The sequence below is a fragment of the Phyllobates terribilis genome, unplaced genomic scaffold (genome assembly GCF_046119375.1).
Source record: "Phyllobates terribilis strain yellow unplaced genomic scaffold, ASM4611937v1 Scaffold_2__4_contigs__length_985480577, whole genome shotgun sequence".
Lineage (NCBI taxonomy): Eukaryota > Metazoa > Chordata > Amphibia > Anura > Dendrobatidae > Phyllobates > Phyllobates terribilis.
In genome coordinates, this window is record NW_027362762.1 from 193,029,212 (window position 1) to 193,052,676 (window position 23,465).

At 48.2% G+C, this 23,465-nt stretch overlaps 1 protein-coding gene across 5 annotated transcripts in view; it reads right to left on the reverse strand.

Annotated features, from left to right (window-relative positions):
• The window catches only part of SMARCC2 (SWI/SNF related BAF chromatin remodeling complex subunit C2), an 86,176-nt gene that overhangs the window by 37,405 nt on the left and 25,306 nt on the right, over positions 1–23,465 (reverse strand). For all 5 annotated transcript variants that reach the window (XM_073663735.1, XM_073663736.1, XM_073663734.1 and 2 more), the window contains exons 6-10: positions 23,254–23,323; positions 22,884–22,953; positions 15,590–15,665; positions 12,455–12,586; positions 6,469–6,584 (exon numbers count right to left, since the gene is read on the reverse strand). In XM_073663735.1, coding sequence (XP_073519836.1) covers positions 6,469–6,584; positions 12,455–12,586; positions 15,590–15,665; positions 22,884–22,953; positions 23,254–23,323 — 464 coding nt within the window. The remainder of the gene's footprint in view (positions 1–6,468; positions 6,585–12,454; positions 12,587–15,589; positions 15,666–22,883; positions 22,954–23,253; positions 23,324–23,465) is intronic.

Below are 23,465 nucleotides of genomic sequence, written 5' to 3' on the forward strand. Positions count from 1 at the left end.
ACCGGCCTGAGCACTACCTTGTCTTGATGGAATACCAGAAAAGGCGACCGACAAGAGAGGGCTGCGAGTTCTGCGACCCTTCTATTAGAGGTAACAGCCACCAGGAAAGGAGAGAGGCTGGAATGTCCTGAATGGGTTCAAAAGGAGGCTGTTGTAGGACGCTTAGGACCATATTAAGGTCCCATGGTTCCACTGGAGGGCGATAGGGGGGCGCCAGGTGGGCCACCCCTTGTAGAAAGGTCCTGACCTGAGGACGGCTAGCTAAGCTACGTTGGAATAGAATGGACAAGGCCGAAACTTGGCCCTTGAGAGTGCTGAGAGATAGTCCCGCCTTAAGGCCAGACTGAAGAAAAGCCAAAATGACTGGCAAAGAAAAGGACATAGGAGTCAGTTGATCTTGTTTGCAGTGACGAAAAAAGGCTCTCCAAGTTCTGTGGTATATGCGCGAGGTAGCGGGTTTTCTGGCGTTAATTAGGGTCTGAATGACATTGTCAGTAAAGCCCGCCGTCTTCAACACCGCGGCCTCAACGGCCATACCATCAAATTCAGAGAACGAGAACTCTGATGAAGAATAGGACCCTGAGAGAGGAGGTCCGGACGGTCTGGTAGTCTCCAGGGGGAGTCGACAAGCAGATATACCAGATCTGCGTACCAGACGCGTCTGGGCCAATCTGGGGGTTCTACTAGGAGAACTGGTACTCCCTCTGTCTTGACCTTTTTGATGACTCGAGGGATCAAAGGTAGAGGTGGAAAGAGATAGGGCAGTTGGAACTGTGACCATGATATGACTAGCGCGTCCTGAGCGATTGCTAGTGGATTGCGGGACCGAGCTACAAAGGATGGGACCTTGTGGTTTAACCGGGACGCCATGAGGTCAACGTCCGGCGTGCCCCACCGCAAGCAGATTTGGTGAAACACCTCGGGATGGAGAGACCATTCTCCTGAGGCGAGGCCCTGCCAACTGAGGAAGTCGGCCGCCCAATTGTCGACCCCTGGAATGTGGACTGCTGAGATTGCCGGGACCGTTTTCTCGGCCCAAAGTAGCACTCTTGCCACCTCTTTTAAAAAGGGCTTGCTGCGCGTTCCTCCCTGATGGTTTATGTATGCCACGGCCGTGGCATTGTCCGATTGTACCCGGACTGGGGACCCTGCCAGGATCTTCTGCCAGTGACGCAACGCCAGGTAAATCGCCCTTATCTCCAGAATGTTGATGGGAAGGGAGACTTCGTGGGAACTCCACCGACCCTGGACCGTGTGTTGTAGGAAAACTGCCTACCAAACCGATGAGGCTGGCATCGGTCGTGACCACCTGCCAGCGAAGCGGAAGGAATCATCTCCCGGGTCTGAAGGAAGAAGGGCGGGACCACCAGGTTAGCGACCGTCTTACTTGAGGTAACTTGATGCGTCGATCTAGAGATGACGGATTCTTGTCCCTAGCTGAGAGAAGGGCTAGTTGAAGGGACCGGGTATGGAACTGGGCAAAAGGAACTGCCTCCATGGCCGCTACCATCTTTCCCAGGACACTCATGCATAGGGAAGGGAGTGTGGACCTGGGTCGGAGAGGATGTGGATTGCTTGTCGTAGGGAGTTTATCTTTTCCCTCGGAAGGAGGACCCGGGCACAGGTCGTGTCGAACTGCATCCCTAGGAAGGTTAGGCGTTGGCATGGGACCAGGGAGGATTTGTCCGTGTTGATCAGCCAGCTTAACCGGGAGAGAGTGTTCAATGTGATCTGTAGGCTGTGGAGACAGTCCTTGAAAGTGGGGCCTTTGATTAACAGGTCGTCGAGGTAGGGGATGATTACAATTCCCCTTGTTCGAAGAATGGCCATAACTATTGCCATCACCTTCGTGAAAACCCTCGGGGCTGTGGCGAGGCCGAAGGGGAGGGCAGTGAACTGGTAATGCGCGTTCTTGAAGGAAAAGCGTAGGAACTTCTGATGTGACGCGCAGATTGGGAAGTGAAGGTATGCATCCTGAATGTCCACTGAACATAGATATTCCCCGGCCTCCATCGAGGAGATTACCGACCTGAGGGACCCCATCCTGAACTGTCGGATGCGTACATGTCGGTTTAGCTGTTTGAGGTCCAGAATCGGACGTAGTGAGCCGTCCTTTTTTGGGACGACGAAGAGATTTGAGTAAAAAACGGAAAACCTTTCCTGAACGGGAACCGGGACTGACTCCTGAGCGCAGAAGGGAGGTGATGGCTTGGAGGAAACCGGGAAGCAGAGATGGTTGTGGGGGGTGGGACCTGAGAAAGCGTGATCGTGGGCTGGAATCGAACTCGATTTTGTAGCCGGAAGTCACAATTTCTTTTACCCAGGCATCTTCTATTGCCGGGAGCCAAGAATCTGTGAACAGAAGGAGACGGCCGCCCACCCTGGGAGAAGTCCCAGGTGGGAGTGACCCGTCATGTTGAGGAAAACCTGTTGGATTGTGATCGTGATCCAGAGAACTTGGAGGAGCGACTCTTTGGGCGCCAGTTAGGCGTGGGCCTAAAGGAAGGTCTACGACTGTCCTGCTGTGCTGGAGTACGGTCCTGTTGAGAGGAGGGGTTCGGTTGAGCGAACTGACGAAAGGACCGGAATTGAAGGGGGCGTCTCCTAGGAAAAGGGCGTTTGGGTATGGGCTGGGGGAGAGAGGTGCTCTTACCCCCAGTAGCATCAGAGATGATCTGATCTAGCTTGGATCCAAACAGCCTGGAACCTTGAAAAGGAAGAGGAGTTAGAGATCTTTTGGAAGCCGGGTCGGCGTTCCAGGCTTTAAGCCAAAGAATTCTACGTAAGGCAACGAGATTACTGGAAACCCGGGCTGAGCATGCAGCGGAGTCGAGGGACGCCGTAAGTAGATATTTTCCGGCATGGCCGATCTCATCAGCTAAGTCGGCCAGATCGTCCGGGGAGGCGCCTGCTAGGATGCCCTGTATGAGCTGTTTGGCCCAGGCGGACACCGCTTTTGATACCCAGGTTGAGGCGAAGGAAGGGCAGAGGGAGGTGCCCGCAGCCTCAAAGGATGACTTGGTGAGGGCCTCAACTTGTCTATCCGTGGTATCCTTAAGGGAGGAACCATCCAGAAGAGACAGTACCGTCTTGGCGGAAAGGTGAGAGACGGGAGGATCTTTCCTGTAAAGCGCTTTTCTGGATGCTCCCACTGCTTTTGAAAAATGCTGTCAAATTCTGCATGGTTACAAAAAGTGCGTGCAGGACGCTTAATCTTTTTGAAGGAAATTGAGTAGTCCCGGGAAGGGCTCTCGTCTTCTGTAACATGCAGAGTCTGATTGACAGCCGTTATAAGGCTGTCTATCATGTCCTGGACCTTAGAATACTTGTCTGAGTCAGAACCAGAGTCTGAATCTGAAGCAGAGTTAGATCCCTGGGCGACCTCCGGGGAAGAGGTGTGAGACGCAGGGAGCATCTTGGAGTCTGGAGAGCTGGAGGATGAGCTTGCGTGGGTCCGTTTCTGAGAACGTGCCATCAGTCTGCCCCTGTGAGGAGGGGGCAGGGGTGCCTGCGAATAGTCTGTGGGGACGTTCGGAGCGCTGGTGGCTGTGGACAGCATAGGCAAGCGTTCTAAGACCTGCACCAGAAATTGAGAAACCTTGGTGAGGTCAGAGACAGACTGTGACATAGCAACAGCCCACTCCGGAGGGGAGGGGGTTACCACGTCCTGAGCGGCGGCGGGGGGATCTTGGGGTGCCAGCATGGCGGGAGGTTTGCAGGTCGAGCAGAAGGCCGTAGTGAGACCCGCGGGCCACTTAGTACAGCAAAGAGTACAGGCGTAGTATGTGACGATGTGAGAGGGACGGACAGAGGGCTCCCTGGGTTTGGGCATATGTGCCTGACCAGGGATACTGCAGAGGGGAGCGCTGTGAGCAGGGGGGTCGGTGTCAGGGCAGAGCCTACCCGATCCTGTAGAGAAGCGGTCCCGTGTCCTCCTGAAGGCTCCGAAGGTGAGGCTGGAGCGGGTCGATAGGTGCCGACGGAGCGGTGAGCTGCGTGCGGCAGAGAGATGGCGTCGGTGCAGAGGACGCAGAGTTGAAGACGGAGCACGACGAGGCTCCGATAGGTAGATGGGAAGGGGGGCGGGCTTGAGAGGCTCGCCGTGATAGGTCCGCAGAAAACACGAGGGCGTGACGGAAGCGTCACTATGCTCCTCGGCCCTGGTTGGTCAAAAAGGAGGGGGCGTATAGCCGTCGGAGCGGGACCGCCCACCGGACACGCCCCCCACCCACGGAGAAAGCGTGGCAGATTTTCCACGCATTATGAGGGAGAAGGAGGAAGTGGCCCAGGGAAGCGCTATTAAGCTCCATGTTTGGTGAGAGGGGGAGGGGGGAGGGAGGCAGGTAACGCCGGGGGACTGGGACCTGCAGCTAGAAGGCACGGAAGTACCTGTCTTAGCGGGTCCGGGAACCGTCCCTTCCTTTCTCCTTCTGAGGATGGTCTCAGGATGCCTTCCTGGATAGGGGGGGATCCTGGCTTTTCCTCCTTCCCGCACTGTCCAGGCCTGGACAGTGTAGGAGACGGTGTCAACCCCAGAAAAGGTCACCCGCAGGGACCAAAGTCTCCCTCCCAGGCCGCTCCGAGGAGGGGGCTGGGGTGGGGAACAGGCTAGGACTGGCCACCGAGATCACCCTGAGACACCCTAAGGTGACAGGGGATAAGTCCTGCCCAGTGGGTCGGAGAGTGGGCGATGTGGGGGTAGCCACATTGCTCTCTCGGTCGCTAGTGGATTAACAGGGGACGCAATGTGCCCTGTTAGCCTGAAGAGCTGTATCTGAAAAAGAAAAAAGAAAGGTTAATAAACACAACAGGGTTGGATCTGTAAAGATCCAGGTCTACCTCCTACAGACACTAGGCTTAAACTGGTGAGCTTGGTGACTGCAGGCGGGTGCATGCTGCGGAGGAGGAGCTATTTTCCTTTTTTTGCATAGTGTCAACCTCCTAGCGACAGCAGCATACACCCATGGTCCTGTGTCCCCCAATGAAGCGATAAAGAAATATCGGACCACTACGTGGACTTTTCTTACATATTGTCAGCCAATAGTGGCAGCTGCCTATACAAATCATTCCTGTATTCCTTAATTAAAATGAATGGGAAAAGGGTAGCTATCAGACACACTATAAGTTTATGCCAACTGCAGCAAGAAGAGACATGCACTGGGAATATCATAAATGTATTAAAGGGGTATTCCCATCTCCAAGATCCTATCCAAATATGTAGTAGGTGTAATAATAATAATATTAGCAAATATCTCCAATTAGAAATGTAGTATAGTATTTTTGATTCGCTACCTCTCTTACCTCATGTGCAGGCATTGCAGGACCTTAGGTATCCACGGCTACGACCACTAGCATCTAGCTAACTAACTGTCACTTTATCAGTGGACGTAACCATGGATACCTAAGGTCCTGTAATGCCTGCACTTGAGGTAAGAGAGATAGCGAATCAGAAAAACTATACTACATATCTAATTGGAGGTATCTGATAATATTATTATTACTACACCTACTACATAATGGGATAGGATCTTGGACATGGGAATACTCCTTTAAGTTAAGTTGAGCCAAGTGAAATTAATATCCACTAGCAAATTAACAAATAATTATAATTAGTAAATAATAAACAGGGAGATGTGTTTGTGGCAGACACATCACTTAAGAAAAATTGTACCTGCACTTTTGAGTTTTTTTGGTCAGAGGTGATTTTTTATAAAAAAAATACTTTTGTTTTTGGGTTTGTTTTTTTAATTATGTTTTTACTAAAACATTTTTTTTGAGTTTATGAAAACATGTAGTACTATACACCATTGTAGGTTTAAAAGAAAACACAAAACTATGAGCTCATACCCCCTATGAATATTACATCAGCAAGATTTGCACCCCATGGTATCAAAGTCTGTCATAAGATTTTGAGGTGTCCCACAGTAACATTTTCGTTGAATTATCACTCTTAGCCAGTTTATAATAGGGCTCATCCCCCTTTCTTGACCAGGTACTTTTTCGGATTTCATTGTATGCGCGCTTCTAAGTGCTCTAAAAAAATTCTCACTTGGATATTCAAATAGTTTTGGTCCCTTTTTTGCAATACATGGAACTTACTTTTTATGTCATTTTTATATTCCTTTTTTTTTGGCTGATCTTGGAGGGAAAATGTAAGTAAATATAGGAATGCTGCTTCTTTGGGTTTTTTTTATAATTCCGCCATACAGTTCCAGAGATATGGGCCTTTTTATGTAGTGCCAATTTTTACAGTCAGAGTAATAAATACACAGCAGCCTTTAAAAATTAATGCAAAATAAAAAAAGCCCATATCTCTGGAGCCATATGGCGGCTATAAAAAAAAATACTAATAATTGAATACGCAGAAGCAGTGGGAATAAAATAAATAGCAGAAACTGGTCACTTGTGACAGATCCTCTTTAAAGAAGTTTTGTAACAAAAGCACATGCAACTGGTTTATGAACCAACCCTTTCTTGACATTCTTCTTCTTTGCTTCTGCACTTGGAGGAGGCGAAGGAGAACGCTTTCTCTTTTTATAATTGGGTCCTTTTTTGTCCCTGCGATCTGAGTCAGGACTGCTCACCTTTAATGAGAAGGCAAAAAGCAACACTAAAGATTCAACAATGGATAAATCTCTTCCAGTCAAATACTATCGCCTCCTGCTTTTTAGGAAGTAAACTGTAAAGAGTAACTAACCATTTATTTTTTTCATAAATCAACAATACAAGTAACTATAAGAAACTTTGTAACAAGAGATAAATCCTGTTTCCGCACTTTTCACTTTTTCATTCACTGATTACACATTCACACACAAAAGCTGCTTGAATCTGTCTTCCTGGAAGGAACCACTTACAGCTGCTGCCTATTAACCCCTTAAGCCCCGCAGGTGGTTTGCACGTTAATGAGCGGGCCAATTTTTACAATTCTGACCACTGTCACTTTATGAGGTAATTACTCTGGAACGCTTCAACGGATCCCCCTGATTCTGAGATTGTTTTTTCGTGACATGTTGTACTTCATGATTGTGGAAAAATTTCTTCGATATCACTTGCGTTTATTTGTGAAAAAAACGGAAATTTGGCGAAAATTTTGAAAATTTTGCAATTTTCAAAATTTGAATTTTTAAGCCCTGAAATCAGAGCGATATGTCACACAAAAGAGTTAATAAATAACATTTCCCACATGTCTACTTTACATCAGCACAATTTTGGAACCAAAATTTTTTTTGTTAGGGAGCTATAAGGGTTAAAAGTTGACCAGCGATTTCTCATTTTTCCAACAAAATTTACAAAACCATTTTTTTAGGGACCACATCACATTTGAAGTCACTTTGAGAGGTCTTTATGACAGAAAATACCCAAAAGTGACACCATTCTAAAAACTGCACCCCTCAAGGTGCTCAAAACCACATTCAAGAACTTTATTAACCCTTCAGGTGCTTCACAGGAATTTTTTGAATGTGGAAGAAAAAAATGAACATTTAACTTTTTTCACAAAAATGTTACTTTAGACCCAATTTTTTTTATTTTCACAGGGGTAACAAGAAAAAATGGACCCCAAAATTTGTTGTGCAATTTCCCCTGGGCACGCAGATACCCAATATTTGGGGAAAAAACACTGTTTGGGCGCACTGTAGGGCTCGGAAGGGAAGGAGCGCCATTTGACTTTTTGATTGTAAAATTTGCTTGAATAATTAGCGGACACCATGTTGCATTTAGAGAGTCCCTGTGTGCCCAAACATTGGAGCTCCCCCACAAGTGACCCCATTTTGGAAACTAGACCCCCCAAGGCACCTATCTAGATGAATAGTGAGCACTTGGAACCCCAGGTGCTTCACAAATTGATTCATAAAAATGAAAAAGTGTTTTTTTTTTAACTTTTTCATTATTACGAATCAATTTGTGAAGGACCTGGGGGTTCCAAGTGCTCATTATGCATCTAGAAAGGTGCCTTGGGGGGTCTAGTTTCCAAAATGGGGTCACTTGTGGGGGAGCTCCAAAGTTTGGGCACCGAGGGGCTCTCCAAACGCAATGTGGTGTCCGCTAACAATTTGAGCCGATTTTCCATTCAATTTGTTAGCGGATACCATGTTGCATTTAGAGAGTCCCTGCGTGCCCAAACATTGGAGCTCCCCCACAAGTGACCCCATTTTGGAAACTAGACCCCCCAAGGCACCTATCTAGATTCATAGTGAGCACTTGGAACCCCAGGTGCTTCACAAATTGATTCATAAAAATGAAAAAGTGTTTTTTTTTTCACTTTTTCATTTTTACGAATCAATTTGTGAAGCACCTGGGGATTCCAAGTGCTCACTATGCATCTAGATAGGTGCCTTGGGGGGTCTAGTTTCCAAACTGGGGTCACTTGTGGGGGAGCTCCAATGTTTGGGCACACAGGGGCTCTCCAAACGCAACATGGCGTCCGCTAACAATTTGAGCCGATTTTCCATTCAATTTGTTAGCGGACACCATGTCGCGTTTGGAGAGCCCGTGATGTGCCTAAACAGTGGAGCTCCCCCACAAGTGTCCCCATTTTGGAAACTATACCCCTCAAGGATTTTATTAAGGTGTATAGTGAACATTTTGAACCCAGAGGTACGGCACAGAATTTGTTTACATTAGGTCATCATATTGAATAAGTTGTCATTATTCTTGAGCGCAAGTGCTCGCTACTTGAGTTTGAATCGGGTACTCAGGTATGCACCATGTACAGCGTGTGCTCGAGTGACATGCTCGAGTCCCTGCTCCGCATGTTTCACGGTTATTAGACACCCAAAAAAAAACATGCGGGGATCGCTCGTGCATGGCAGGCAATCCCCGTAAAGTTTTTTGGCTGCGAAGCATATGGGGCAGAGACTCGAGCATGTCACTCAAATACCCACGATACTCAATGCATACCAGAGCACCCGATGCAAACTCAAGTAGCGAGCACTTGCTCTCAACACTAGTCGCCATATCGTCATCTTTTTTTCTTACTTTTGAAAAAAATCCCAACCCCAGCCCTAACCCTAGCACAACCCTAGCCCCAAACCCAGTCCTAACCCTAACCCAATCCTAACCCAAGAGTTTATTTTTGACGCCGTTCCTTGTGCGGTATAAGTGATTAGACGACTTTATTCTTCGGGTCGGTGTGATTACAGCGATGCCAGAATCATATGGGGTTTTTATGACTGACAGCTGTCACACACTAAAAGACGCATTTTTTGTAAAATCTAGTTTTTGCATCGCCATATTTTGAGAGCTATAATTTTTCCAGATTTTGGCAGACAGTCATGTGACGGCTCGTTTTTTGCGGGATGACTTGACGTTGTTATTGGTGCCATTTTCAGGCACGTGACATTTTTTGATCGCTTTCTATTCCGATTTTTGGGAGGCAGAATAAACAAAAACCAACAATTCAGGAATTGTTTTTTTTTTTTTTTTTTTATTCTGTTCCGCGTGTGGTAAAATTGATGAGGTAGCTTTATTCTTCGGGTCAGTACGTTTACAGCGGTACCACATTTGTATCATTTTTCTATGTTTTGGCGCTGATACACAATAAAAGCTATTTTATAGAAAAAAATATTTTTTAGTATCGCTTTATTCTGAGAGCTATAACTTTTTTATTTTTCGGCTGATGGAGCTGTATGGCGGCTTGTTTTTTGCGGGACGAGATGACGTTTTCAGCGGTATCATTTTTATTTATATGCGTCTTTTTGATCGCGTGTTATTCCACTTTTTGTTTGGCGGTATGGTGATAAAGCATTGTTTTTTGCTTCGTTTTTTTTTTTTTTTTTTTTACCGTGTTCACTGAAGGGGTTAACTAGTGGGACAGTTTTATAGGTCAGGTTGTTCCGGACGCGGCGATACCAAATATGTGTACTTTTATTGTTTTTTTTTTATTTTTTTTATAATAATATTTATTGATGGGTACATTACATTTTTATTTTTGGTGTATTATTTTTTTTATTTTTTTATAATATTTTTGCACATTTTTTTTTTTTTTTTTCCACTTTCACACAGTTTATACACTTTATTACTTTGTCCCACTCTGGGACTTTCATTTTTTTTTTTTTCTGATCGCCTGCATGGCACAAGAATGGAGCACCATCCCTATGCCATGCAGGCTGTCAGCGGTGCACAGTGTGAAGATTGTTTGGAGATGCACTGCGCATGTCCAAGCAATCTTCCTGCTCTCTGGTGACCCGGATGTTGTCATGACGACATCGGGTCGTCATGGCAACACCCGGGAAGCCTTTGCAGACTGCGCTGGAAGCCGGAAGAGGAGGTGAGTATCGCCGATCACCTCCCCTTGCCCCCGCAATGCCGCGATCGACTTCGATCGCAGCATCGCGGGGATTAATGTGCTGGGAGCGGTGCAGGACCGCTCCCTGCACATAGTACCGGGTGTCAGCTGTGACAATCAGCTGACACCCGGCGGCGATCGCGCCCGCACAGCCTGTGTGCGCGCGCGATCGCGATGACGTACTAATACGGGTCTGGCTCTTAAGTCCCAGGGCACAGACGCGTATTAGTACGTCAGATGTTATTAAGGGGTTAAAGTCTATGGTGAAGGGAGGCGTATGAACTAAAGGTAGAGTGAAGCAGAGACACACACAGAGAAACTGCTGTAGCTTCTAGTGACTAGAGTCTGCAGAGGAGAAAACTGCTAAAAATACACGATACAAGTCATATAAAAGCCAAAAGTAGTTGTGTACACAAAAAATTTAAAAGATAAAAAGTATACAGCTATATGAAAAAGTTTGGGCACCCCTATTAATCTTAAGCTTAATGTTTTATAAAAATTGGTGTTTTTGCAACAGCTATTTCAGTTTGATATATGTAATAACTGTTGGACACAGTAATGTTTCTGTCTTGAAATGAGGTTTATTGTACTAACAGAAAATGTGCAATCTGCATTCAAACAAAATTTGACAGGTGCATAAGTATGGGCACCCTTATTTTCTGGTTTTAAATACTCCTACCTACTTTTTACTGACTTACTAAAGCACTTTTTTTGGCTTTGTAACCTCATTGAGCTTTGAACTTCATAGCCAGGTGTATGCAATCATGAGAAAAGCTACTTAAAGTGGCCACTTGCAAGTTGTTCTCCTGTTTGAATCTCCTCTGAAGAGTGGCATCATGGGCTCCTCAAAACAACTGTCAAATGATCTGAAAACAAAGATTATTCAACATAGTTGTTCAGGGGAAGGATACAAAAAGCTGTCTCAGAAATTTAACTTGTCAGTTTCCACTGTGAGGAACATAGTAAGGAAATGGAAGAACACAGGGACAGTTCTTGTTAAGGCCAGAAGTGGCAGGCCAAGAAAAACATCAGAAAGGCAGAGAAGAAGAATGGTGAGATCAGTCAAGGACAATCCTCAGACCACCTCCAGAGAGCTGCAGCATCAACTTGCTGCAGATGGTGTCACTGTGCATCGGTCAACTATACAACGCACTTTGCACAAGGAGAAGCTGTATGGGAGAGTGATGCGAAAGAAGCCGTTTCTGCAAGCATGCCACAAACAGAGTCGGCTGAGGTATGCAAAAGCACATTTGGAGAAGCCAATTTCTTTTTGGAAGAAGGTCCTGTGGACTGATGAAACCAAGATTGAGTTGTTTGGTCATACAAAAAGGCGTTATGCATGGCGGCAAAAAAACACAGCATTCCAAGAAAAACACTTGCTACCCACAGTAAAATTTGGTGGAGGTTCCATCACGCTTTGGGGCTGTGTGGCCAATGCGGGCTCCGGGAATATTGTTAAAGTTGAGGGACGCATGGATTCCACTCAGTATCAGCAGATTCTTGACAATAATGTTCAAGAATCAGTGACAAAGTTGAAGTTACGCAGGGGATGGATCTTTCAGCAAGACAATGATCCAAAACACCACTCCAAATCTACTCAGGCATTCATGCAGAGGAACAATTACAATGTTCTGGAATGGCCATCCCAGTCCCCAGACCTGAACATCATTGAACATCTGTGGGATCATTTGAAGAGGGCTGTCCATGCTCGGCGACCATCAAACTTAACTGAACTGGAATTGTTTTGTAAAGAGGAATGGTCAAAAATACCTTCATCCAGGAACTCCTTAAAAGCTACACGAAGCGACTAGAGGCTGTTATTTTTGCAAAAGGAGGATCTACTAAATATTAATGTCACTTTTCTGGTGAGGTGCCCATACTTATGCACCTGTCAAATTTTGTTTGAATGCAGATTGCACATTTTCTGTTAGTACAATAAACCTCATTTCAAGGCAGAAACATTACTGTGTCCAACAGTTATTACATATATCAAACTGAAATAGCTGTTGCAAAAACACCAATTTTTATAAAACATTAAGCTTAAGATTAATAGGGGTGCCCAAACTTTTTCATATAACTGTATGCATCTCTTCAGAGATATTCTAGCAGTTACATAGACACAAAGCATAATGTGACCTCTACAAGGCCCGTTTGCAGTAATGATCTCACCTCATCAGTTAAGGTCTTGGCTGAGATCTTCTTGCGGCGTGTAACTGGACTCTTTTCATCATTCACCTCATAATCTTCTTCATTCATCCACTCGTTGAAGAGATCAGTGTCGAGAATCCACTTGGCATGGACCTGGCATGAAAAATATGGAACGTTTTCATTAGCAAAAAGTTAGCAGCAAGTATGAATGTAAGGTTTAACAAATCTTATATGAACACAAAATGTAGACTCAGATCCAATAATTAAAAAAAATATGGATTTGAAAAGTACAGAAGAAAATGTGAAATATCCACTCATTACTTCAGGAGTATGCAGTTACTAGATGGTGGCCCGATTCTAACGCATCGGGTATTCTAGCATATGTCTCCCGACCCTCCTTTATAATGCCCCATGCAGGAAGTCACATCCCCCCTATATAATACCCCATGCAGGATGTCACTTGTTCCCCCATATAATGCCCCATGTAGGATGTCACCTCTCCCCCCATATAATGGCCCATGCAGGATGTCACCTCTCCCCCCATATAATGGCCCATGCAGGATGTCACCTCTCCCCCCATATAATGGCCCATGCAGGATGTCACCTCTCCCCCCATATAATGCCCCATGCAGGCTGTCACATCCCCCCTATATAATACCCCATGCAGGATGTCACCTCTCCCCCATATAATACCCCATGCAGGATGTCACCTCTCCCCCATATAATGCCCCACGTAGGATGTCACCTCTCCCCACATATAATGGCCCATGCAGGATGTCACCTCTCCCCCCATATAATGCCCCATGCAGGCTGTCACATCCCCCCTATATAATACCCCATGCAGGATGTCCCATCCCCCCATAGTGCCCCATGCAGGTCCCCTATGGCCGCATACAAAAAAAAAAAAATCCAATACTCCCCTCACTGCTTCTCTGGACTCCAGCGTAGCCTGCATCTTCACGCTGTGCGCTGTGACCGGTCAGGAGAGAGCGCGGTGTAAAGACGTCACCGCGCCCTCTGACCTGAGACGTCACAGAGCATCAGCGGAAGACACAGGAGCTGCTGCGGAGGCACGGGGAGGGGTAAGTATGACGCCGGGTGCCGGGGTCCTGATCGAGCGGGGGGAGGGACGGGAGGAGAGGAGAGGGGATGGGAGAGGAGGGGAGGGGAGGGGAGGTGGAGGGGATGGGAGGGGGAGGTGGAGGGGATGGGAGGGGGAGGTTGAGGGGATGGGAGGGGGAGGGGAGGGGAAAGTATGACGCCGGGTGCCGGGGTCCTGATGGAGGGGAGAGGAGAGGAGGGGAGAGGAGGGGAGAGGAGAGGAGGGGAGAGGAGGGGAGGGGAGAGGAGGGGAGGGGAGAGGAGGGGAGGGGAGGGGAGGGGAGAGGAGAGGAGGGGAGGGGAGGGGAGAGGAGGGGAGGGGAGGGGAGGGGACGGGAGAGGAGGGGAGGGGCGTCACACTTGTCCTCGTGCCGCTGATCTCCCGACGATAGAAGCATGTAGGTCAGCGGCGCCTGCGGTCGGGGGACTTATGCTGCGAGCAGCCGGCTGCATCGCTGCTGACCTCCGTGCCGCACATGAGCCGCTAACGGCCGCCATGTTTTTCTGAAATGCTGCGTCGCTGATTGGCCGCGACCGGACCAATCAGCGACCCGGGATTTCGAGGACAGACAGACAGACACAGACAGACAGACACAGACAGACAGACAGACACAGACAGACAGACAGACAGACACAGACAGACAGACACAGACAGACAGACACAGACAGACAGACACAGACAGACAGACACAGACAGACAGACACAGACAGACACAGACAGACACAGACAGACAGACACAGACACAGACAGACAGACACAGACAGACACAGACAGACACAGACAGACACAGACAGACACAGACAGACACAGACAGACACAGACAGACACACAGACACAGACAGACACACAGACACAGACAGACAGACACAGACAGACAGACACAGACAGACAGACACAGACAGACACAGACAGACAGACACAGACAGACACAGACAGACACAGACAGACACAGACAGACACAGACAGACACAGACAGACACAGACAGACACAGACAGACACAGACAGACACAGACAGACACAGACAGACACAGACAGACACAGACAGACACAGACAGACAGACACAGACAGACACAGACAGACACAGACAGACACAGACAGACACAGACAGACACAGACAGACAGACAGACAGACAGACAGACACAGACAGACAGACACAGACAGACAGACACAGACAGACAGACACAGACAGACACAGACAGACACAGACAGACACAGACAGACACAGACAGACACAGACAGACAGACACAGACAGACAGACACAGACAGACAGACACAGACAGACAGACACAGACAGACAGACACAGACAGACAGACACAGACAGACAGACAGACACAGACAGACAGACACAGACAGACAGACACAGACAGACAGACAGACACAGACAGACAGACAGACAGACAGACACAGACAGACAGACACAGACAGACAGACACAGACAGACAGACACAGACAGACAGACACAGACAGACAGACACAGACAGACAGACAGACAGACACAGACAGACAGACAGACGGGATAAGACAATTATATAGATAGATTATTGCTTGAAGTTGCATTTCTCCTTGGTTATTGGCACAATACTTCCTACCTGTGATCTGGGTCTTAAAGGGGTTGGACAACTCCTTCTTAACAACTAAAGTGCACCATATACTTATCCCCTGGACCAGCTCTGCTCCTTCAATGTCGGCACTGTCTCCTCCTATGTCCTTGCTGGACGTCCACTCTGATGGATTACTAAAAGGCTGCAGCAGTCATGTGACATAAGAATGTCATGTGGCCGCTGGGAGACACAGTATCACCACCCAAGGAACAGTGCTGGTTCGGGTTATTTTCTATAGTTTTAATTTATTTGGGGCCTTTTAGCTGTTAAGAAGTGGTTGTCCAGTAGTGGGCAACTCCTTTGCTGTCTGCAGATTTATTATTTTCTTAAAACACAGACAGATTAAACCTAAACCAGAATTTTTTTACAGTTGCTTATAAATTGCGATTTAAATCTACAAATAGAGATTATTATTCTAGGGTTGAATACACAATATATAAAGAGGTACCTTGCGGGGCTTTTCTGGGGTAGGTGCATCCTCAACTGGAGCTTCCACCTCACTTGCTGGAATCCAGGTATCATAACTTCCAAATAAAAAACAGTCCGATTTTTTTTGCAATACACGTAACATCACAATAGCAAATTGTATTTATTTATAAGACAGCAAAGAATTGCACTTTCTAAGAAGCCAAGCGAACTCAGCCCCACAAGCTATTTGAATTCTGGCTTGTTGGAAATGATATTAAGTATATTGTGGTGCTTTAGTCTAACCAACAGTAATATAATATAATCCAATCTTGCAGACAATTAACTGTAGTGACATTACATTCTATATAACTTGAAGTAATGCTCTACCTCTGATTAACATATCTGTATAATGCAAAGGCAACCTATTAGCAAAGAAAAAAAATGCTAGTTATCTTGAAGGATAGTAGTAATCAGCAGGCAAATATTTTACACATGTTCGTGTGTCTAACTGGCATTGCAGCTGCAGGGAGAAAATGTTGTTATATTCTCCCTGCAGCTGCTCGCTTCCAATCATGTGGGTGGTCTTCCTGGGCTGTAATCACTCAGGGTTCCATGAGCACACTGTAATCCTTCCCCTCCTTGATTAACATCCTGCTACGCTCCCACACTGCTGATGTCAGTGAATGAGAAGGGGGATGATTGCACTGTGTACTGACGGCTCACAGCCCCGGAAGCGCCCCCAATGACTGGAAGAAAGTGGCTGTAGGAAGAAAGGAGATTTTTGTGTACTCACCGTAAAATCTCTTTCTCTTAGCCTCTAATTGGGGGACACAGGACCATGGGTGTTATGCTGCTGTCCACTAGGAGGCGACACTATGCATAATCTGAAAAAGATTAACCGTGGCTCCTCCTTTGCAGTATACACCCCTGGACGGCATCAGCCTTCTCCAGTTTTGTGCAAAAGCATTAGGAGGAACGTAACATGGATAACATAACCATGCCTATAAGAAGGCAACTATGTACGAGCTCAAAAAAACAATATGAGAACTCAACATAATAACGGCCCGGAACGGACGACAGGGTGAGAGCTGTGTCCCCCAATTAGAGACTAAGAGAAAGAGATTTTACGGTGAGTACACAAAAATCTCCTTTACTCTGTCGCCTCATTGGGGGAGACAGGACCATGGGACGTCCCAAAGCAGTCCCTGGGTGGGAAGCAATGGACGAATATTGTGTAGACGGGCCCCTACAATTGGGGTACCGCTGCCTGCAGAACACATCTACCCAGGCTCGCGTCTGCTGAGGACTGGGTATGAACCCTGTAGTGTTTGGTAAAGGTGTGTAGGCTAGTCCAGGTGGCTGCCTTACACACTTGTTGTGCCGAAGACTGGTGCCTAATGGCCCAGGAGGCCCCTACCGCACGTGTAGAGTGTGCCGTAATACCTGCTGGAAGAGGAGAATTTTTGAGGCGGTAGGCCTCTTGTATGGTAGATTTGATCCACCTGGCAAGGGTAGCTTTGGAAGCTGGCAGACCCTTGCGGCCGCCTTCCAGAAGAAGGAAAAGAGATTCAGACTTCCGGAAGGGCATAGTCCTAGACACAGATACGCAATGCCCTGACAAGGTCAAGCGTATGTAGAGCCTTCTCCACTCTATGAAAAGGGACCGGACAGAGGGATGGCAGTAAAATTTCCTCATTGAGGTGGAAGTTGGACACAACCTTCGGAAGGAAGGATGGGACCGTACGGAGAACTACCTTCTCCTGGTAAAAAGCCAGGAAGGACCGTCTGCAGGAGAGTGCTGTCAGTTCAGACACCCTGTGTAGCGAGGTGATTGCCACCAGGAAAACCACTTTCTGGGATAGAAGGCGGAGTGGGACTTCCCTAAGGGGTTCAAAGGGTGTTTCCTGCAATGCTGTCAACACCAGGTTGAGGTCCCACGTTTCTAGTGGTCGTCTGTAGGGGGGAACCAATCGGGAAACCCCCTGAAGAAATGTCCTTACTTGCGGCTTGTTAGCAATGCACCTCTGAAAAAGCACTGAGCGAGCTGACACCTGGCTCTTAAGGGAGGCCAGGGACAGTCTGGTCTCCAGACCCGATTGGAGAAACCCAAGTACTCTGGAGAGGGAATAAGGGAATGGGGTCTGGCCACGAGATTCGCACCAGGTAAAGAAGGCTTTCCAGGTACGGTAATAAATCTTAGCAGAGGTTGGCTTCCGTGCCCTGATCATGGTTCCAATGACGTCCGGCGAGAACCCTGACTGGATTAGAACCCAGGTCTCAATGGCCACGCCGTCAAATTGAGGGCCCCTAAGTTCTGGTGGTAGAACGGGCCTTGTGACAGAAGATCCGGGCGGTCGGGGAGACGCCAGGGGACGTCTGCTGTGAGCTGTACGATGTCGGCGTACCATGTACGTATGGGCCAGTCCGGTGCGATTAGAATGGTTGGAACTCCCTCTTGCTTGATCTTCCTCACCACTCTGGATATCAGGGGGAGAGGTGGAAAAATGTACAGGAGCTGGAACTGGGTCCAGTCCTGAACCAGGGCGTCCGCTCCTAGCGCCCGCGGGTCATGAGTTCTGGCCATGAAGTTGGAGACCTTGGCATTGAAGTGGGATGCCATTAGGTCCACGTCCGGAGTCCCCCAGCGATGGCAGATGTCGAAAAACTTCGGGATGGAGACACCACTCTTCCGAGTCCATTCCTTGCCGGCTGAGGAAGTCTGCTTCCCAGTTGTCCACACCCGGAATGTGGACCTCAGAGAGAACCGAACCTGTGTCTTCCGCCCAGTGGAGAATGTGTGTCACTTCTCGCATCGCCTGGGCACTGCGGGTCCCCCCTTGATGATTCACATATGCCACAGCCGTGGCATTGTCCGACTGTACTCTGATGTGAGAGGCTGCTAGTAAGTGATGGAAGGCTCTCAATGCCAGGAGGATGGCACGAATTTCCAAGATGTTGATGGGCATGGTCGCTTCCGCTGGGCACCACTTGCCCTGTGGTGTAGATGCACCGCACCCCAACCAGTCAGGCTCGCGTCGGTGGTCAGAACCTTCCATTGACCCGTGAGAAAGGATTTCCCCTTTGTTAGTGAGGTTGGCTTGAGCCACCAGTGAAGGGACCTCCTGGTTGACGACGTCAGCTGGAACTCCCTGTCGAGAGAAAAAGGGTTCCTGTCCCATGACTTGAGGATGGCTAGTTGGAGAGGCCTGAGGTGAAGCTGGGCAAATGGGACCGCTTCTACTGCCGCCACCATCCTGCCAAGGACTCTCATGGCAAACGGGAGAGATCGAGGGGGTTTGCTGAGGAGAGTGCGAACTCCTAGACGGAGAGGCAGTGCCTTGTCCTTGGGAAGGAGCACTAGACCCCTGAAGGTGTTGAATAGCATTCCCAGGAAGGTCAGAGACTGACTCGGGGTTGGTGATTACTTTTGTAGGTTGACTAACCAATCCAGGCGACTCAGAGTGTCGATTGTGATTGAGACGATGAGCTCGCAGTCCTTGAAGGTGGGAGCCTTGATAAGGAGATTGTCCAGGTATGGAACGACTACTATGCCTCTGGAGTGCAGGACGTCCATTGTGGCTGCCATGACTTTGGTAACCACTCTGGGAGCTGTGGCGAGTCCGAACGGGAGAGCCACGAACTGGTAGTGGTCCTGGTCGATTGCTAACCTGAGAAATCTCTGATGGGCGGGTGCAATTGGTATATGCAGGTATGCGTCTTGTATGGCTATGGAGGCGAGAAATTCTCCCTTTTCCATGAACGCAATGATGGACCGAAGGGACTCCATGCGGAAGTGACATACCCGTACATATTTGTTGAGCTGTTTTAGGTCCAGTGTGGGCCGTATGCCGCCTCCTATCTTGGGGACTACGAATAAATTGGAGTAGAACCCTCGGAAGCGCTCGGCCGCAGGGACCGGTACTATGACTCCTGCTTGAAGAAGCGAGAAGACCGCTTGGCGGAAGGCACAAGCCTTGGATGGCGGTTTTGGGGGAACAGAAAGAAAGAGTCTGTTTGGTGGGTTGGAAGTGAACTCTATCTTGTATCCCGAAGACACTAGTTCCCTGACTCACCTGTCTTCTGTAATAGGCAGCCAGACTTGATGAAAGAGCAAAAGTCGGCCGCCTACAGGTGGGGTGTCTTCCGGAGTCCGTGAGTCAGGATGAGGAGGAAATCTGAGATTTTCCTCCTTTGAACTTTGACTGGCCTGCTTTTGACTTGTCCGACTTTTGCGTCGACCGCGAGTTGTCCCTGCGTAGGGAGCGGTTGATATTTTGTGCTGGCCGCGAGACGGACCAGCCCGAGGAGTTCCGAAAGGATCGGAATCGAGTTTGGTTACGCTTCTTGTAAGTGCGTTTGGGTTTCAGTTGGGGGTGAGAGGTACTCTTACCCTCGGTGGCGCTGGATATCATCATGTCCAACTGTTCACCAAAAAGTCGACCACTGAGGTACGGGAGGTGCGTGAGGGACTTCTTTGAGGCTGCGTCTGCTTTCCATTCCCTCAGGAAGAGGATACGCCGAATCGTGATGGCGTTTGATGCTATCCCCGCTGCACCCCTTGCAGAATCCAGAGCTGCATGAAGCATGTAATCTGCTACAACTGCTATTTGAACGGCTTGGTCCGACAGCTCAGGAGCAGATACTTGGAGGCCAGCTTGTAAATTTTGGGCCCAAGCCAGGATGGCCTTGGCAGCCCAAACTGAAGCGAACGCGGGAGCCAGGGAGGCCCCTGCGGCCTCGAAAATTGAACGAGCCATGCGTTCTACCTGCCGGTCTGCTGTGTCCCTGAGGGTTGAGCTATCTGGCAGTGAAAGGAGTGACTGTGCTGCTAGCCTAGAGACTGGGGGATCCACTTCGGGTGGATCTGTCCATTCCTTGGTGGTCTCCTGTGGGAAGGGGTACCGCGCCTCCAGATATTTGCGATTGGTAAACTTCTTCTCAGGCTGTGAGAACTGTTTATTAAGGATCGACTTAAACTCTGGGTGGTCAAAGAAGACCTTAGGCGGCTTCAGAAGTCCTTCAAAGGAAATCTTGTGTTGTGGTGCCTCCGGGGGCAGATCAGAAATGTCCAGCACCCGATGGATGGACGAGATTACGTCCTCAACTAGCGCTGTATTGCTAGGGGGGATTGGGATCAGAGACCCTTCAGTTTCCTTGTCTGAGTCGGAATCACAGATGCCTTCCGAATCCTGTGTATCGCTAAGGCGTCTCCTGCTGGGTGAACCAGGGTGGAGTCCTTCTCTGGTCGGGGATCGCTGCGGAGAACTGTATTGTCTGTCCCTGGTAAGGGACGGTCTAGATGACCTGGAACTACGGTGTCTCTCCCTAGAAGGGGATGACCGTGTGCTATGGGATGACGCAGATGAACATGACCTGTGGGTCCGCTTGCGTCCTGACCTAGACGTGGATGTGCCCGGGTCGTCATGTCCCTGAGTCGAGCCTTCCCTTTGCTGGGTAGCGTTCATCGCCGAGGCATGACTCTGCAGAGCCTGAAGCAATGTGGAGGTTAGGTTATCTATAGACTCCGTCATAGATTGCGACATCTGAGTGACCCATTCCGGCGTGGCATTAGACAAAGAAGCATTGGCAGGGACTTCTTGGGGCTGAGGCACAGTAGTCTGGATGCAGTCCTGGCAGTGCGGGTACGTGCTGCCACTTGGGAGAGTATTGCTGCAGGCTGTACAGAGTGCATAATAGCAGTCCTGCCTGGTTCTCTTGGACCTTGAGCCCGGCATAGTGCACTGGGGTGGCTATGCAGAGGGCCCTACAGGGGTGGCTATGCAGAGGAACCTGGACTCACAGCCAAGGAAGAACTCCAGCTATGATCTTATCCCACCGGTGTGCCCCTAGGTCCAGCGCCGAAGATCCACGGTCCTGTGCCCCCCGGAGACTGGCTGGTCTTTCCTTATCCTGCAGCAGATAATGGCCGCTGGAGTAAAGTTAAGAAAGAAGGGGGGCGGAGAGCTGAAAAGAGCAGCAGAACTGTGTGAAATCACGCCCTTTCAGTCTCGATCCGCCCCCTCTATGACACTGTAGTGTCATATTTGTCATCTGGGGGGCGGGCTGGGGAGAGGAGGTGGCGGCCTAAATTAGATGCCTGAAGCCCAAAGGGACTGCAGGCTGGCGCGGAAGTCCGGGAGGGGGCCGGATCTGAACCGGACCCACCGGGATTTAAAGGCAGGATAGAGGTGGGGTATAAGCGGAAGGGGGGCCCTGTGAAGAGTTCACCTGAGGCACCGCAGAGCTGGTGCTGCCGCAGAAACAGGGCGCAGGGAGGCCTGTGCCTCTGTTGTGTTCTGCCTGCGCTCCCCCCCGGTCCCGACAGGCTGGGGTCCCTGGATTCAGCCGTAGTGTGCTGGCTGCAGGGAGCTGCTGCCTGTACAGGCCCTACCTTAGGCGTTTCAACCTAATACCCCCAGGGGGAGATTAGGGAGGTGCTGTGGTCACCGTCAGGGGGCTATATCCTCACCTCAACCCAGAAACCAAAAAGAATTGGGGAAGGAGGGGGGTCTCGACTTCGAACCAGCACTCGAGGGGCTGGGAAAGGAGCGACATGGGGAATAGCCATCTCAACTTCAACCGTGCACCCCATAATAAGGGGCCGAGGAAGGAGCCATGCCGGGAGTCTCGCACTAGACCCACTTTTCTTCATCTGTAATCCCGTCAGTGAAAAACGGAGTAAAAGTTTTAGGTGTGCCTCCTGGAGAAGGCTGATGCCGTCCAGGGGTGTATACTGCAGAGGAGGAGCCACGGTTAATCTTTTTCAGATTATGCATAGTGTCGCCTCCTAGTGGACAGCAGCATAACACCCATGGTCCTGTGTCCCCCAATGAGGCGACAGAATAATAGAAATAAATTTTCTCTCTGCAGATGCACTTTCAATTAATAAACTATATAGTTAAAACTGTATTTACCTGAATATTATCACTATGGCTACAGGTGGATATGTTTTTTCCCTTTGCTGATAGGTTCCTTTTAATTACTTTTTTTTCCAACTTATATTGCTATTTTCACTATATAGTATGAAAAATGCTACCTGAAAACTGTGATTAAGTAGGTAAGCGATAAGTGACATCTCTTATTATGGTATTATTTCCAATCTAGTTATGGATTGTATGAACCAAGTTAGGCCAGCTCTTCAATATAAAATAGTCATATACAGAAATAGCAGATATACATGGATTACAGTGTGGGCCTGCAGGTTTACTGACTGAGGTGTTGAGGAGCCATTCAGATCCACTGCCCATTCACACACAACACTATTGTACATGGGCTATAATAAATAATAATAATAATAATGGGTTGTGGTCTAAAGGACAGTCATACACCCTTACCTATCAGGATAATAGCCCCAGTGAAGAAGAACCTGCTTGTCTCTCTTCAATATGGGCCTCACCCATTCCTCTAAACGAAGAAGACATGACAAAAGCGTAAGTGAAATAAAAAAAACTACAAATATCAAAAGAATAAACTGAAAAATTCATTGTAGCATTTACAAGGTACCTAGTATTTAACACAAAGCACCAGACATAAATGAAGCTTATACCAGTTATTTATGGGCCTTTTCTTACATTTGTTTAATATAACAAACAATACCATGTTATGTGGATGGCACAAGCTTCCCATAAAAATCACTGGCCACCTAACAGCAAGCCAGAAAAATTATTGAGAACCTTTGTGTGAAAGTAAGAGTTATATTCTAACCTTCCTCCAAGGAACCAGGAACTGGAACAACCACATGGGAGGCATGACTTTTGTCCTCTGTCACTGTGCCCTGTAAAAAAAAAAATATATATTATAATATATATTATATTATAATATATATAGTGCCTTGTGAAAGTATTTGGCCCCCTTGAACTTTTCTACCTTTTGCCACATTTCTGGCTTCAAACAAAGATATAAAGTTCTAATTTTTT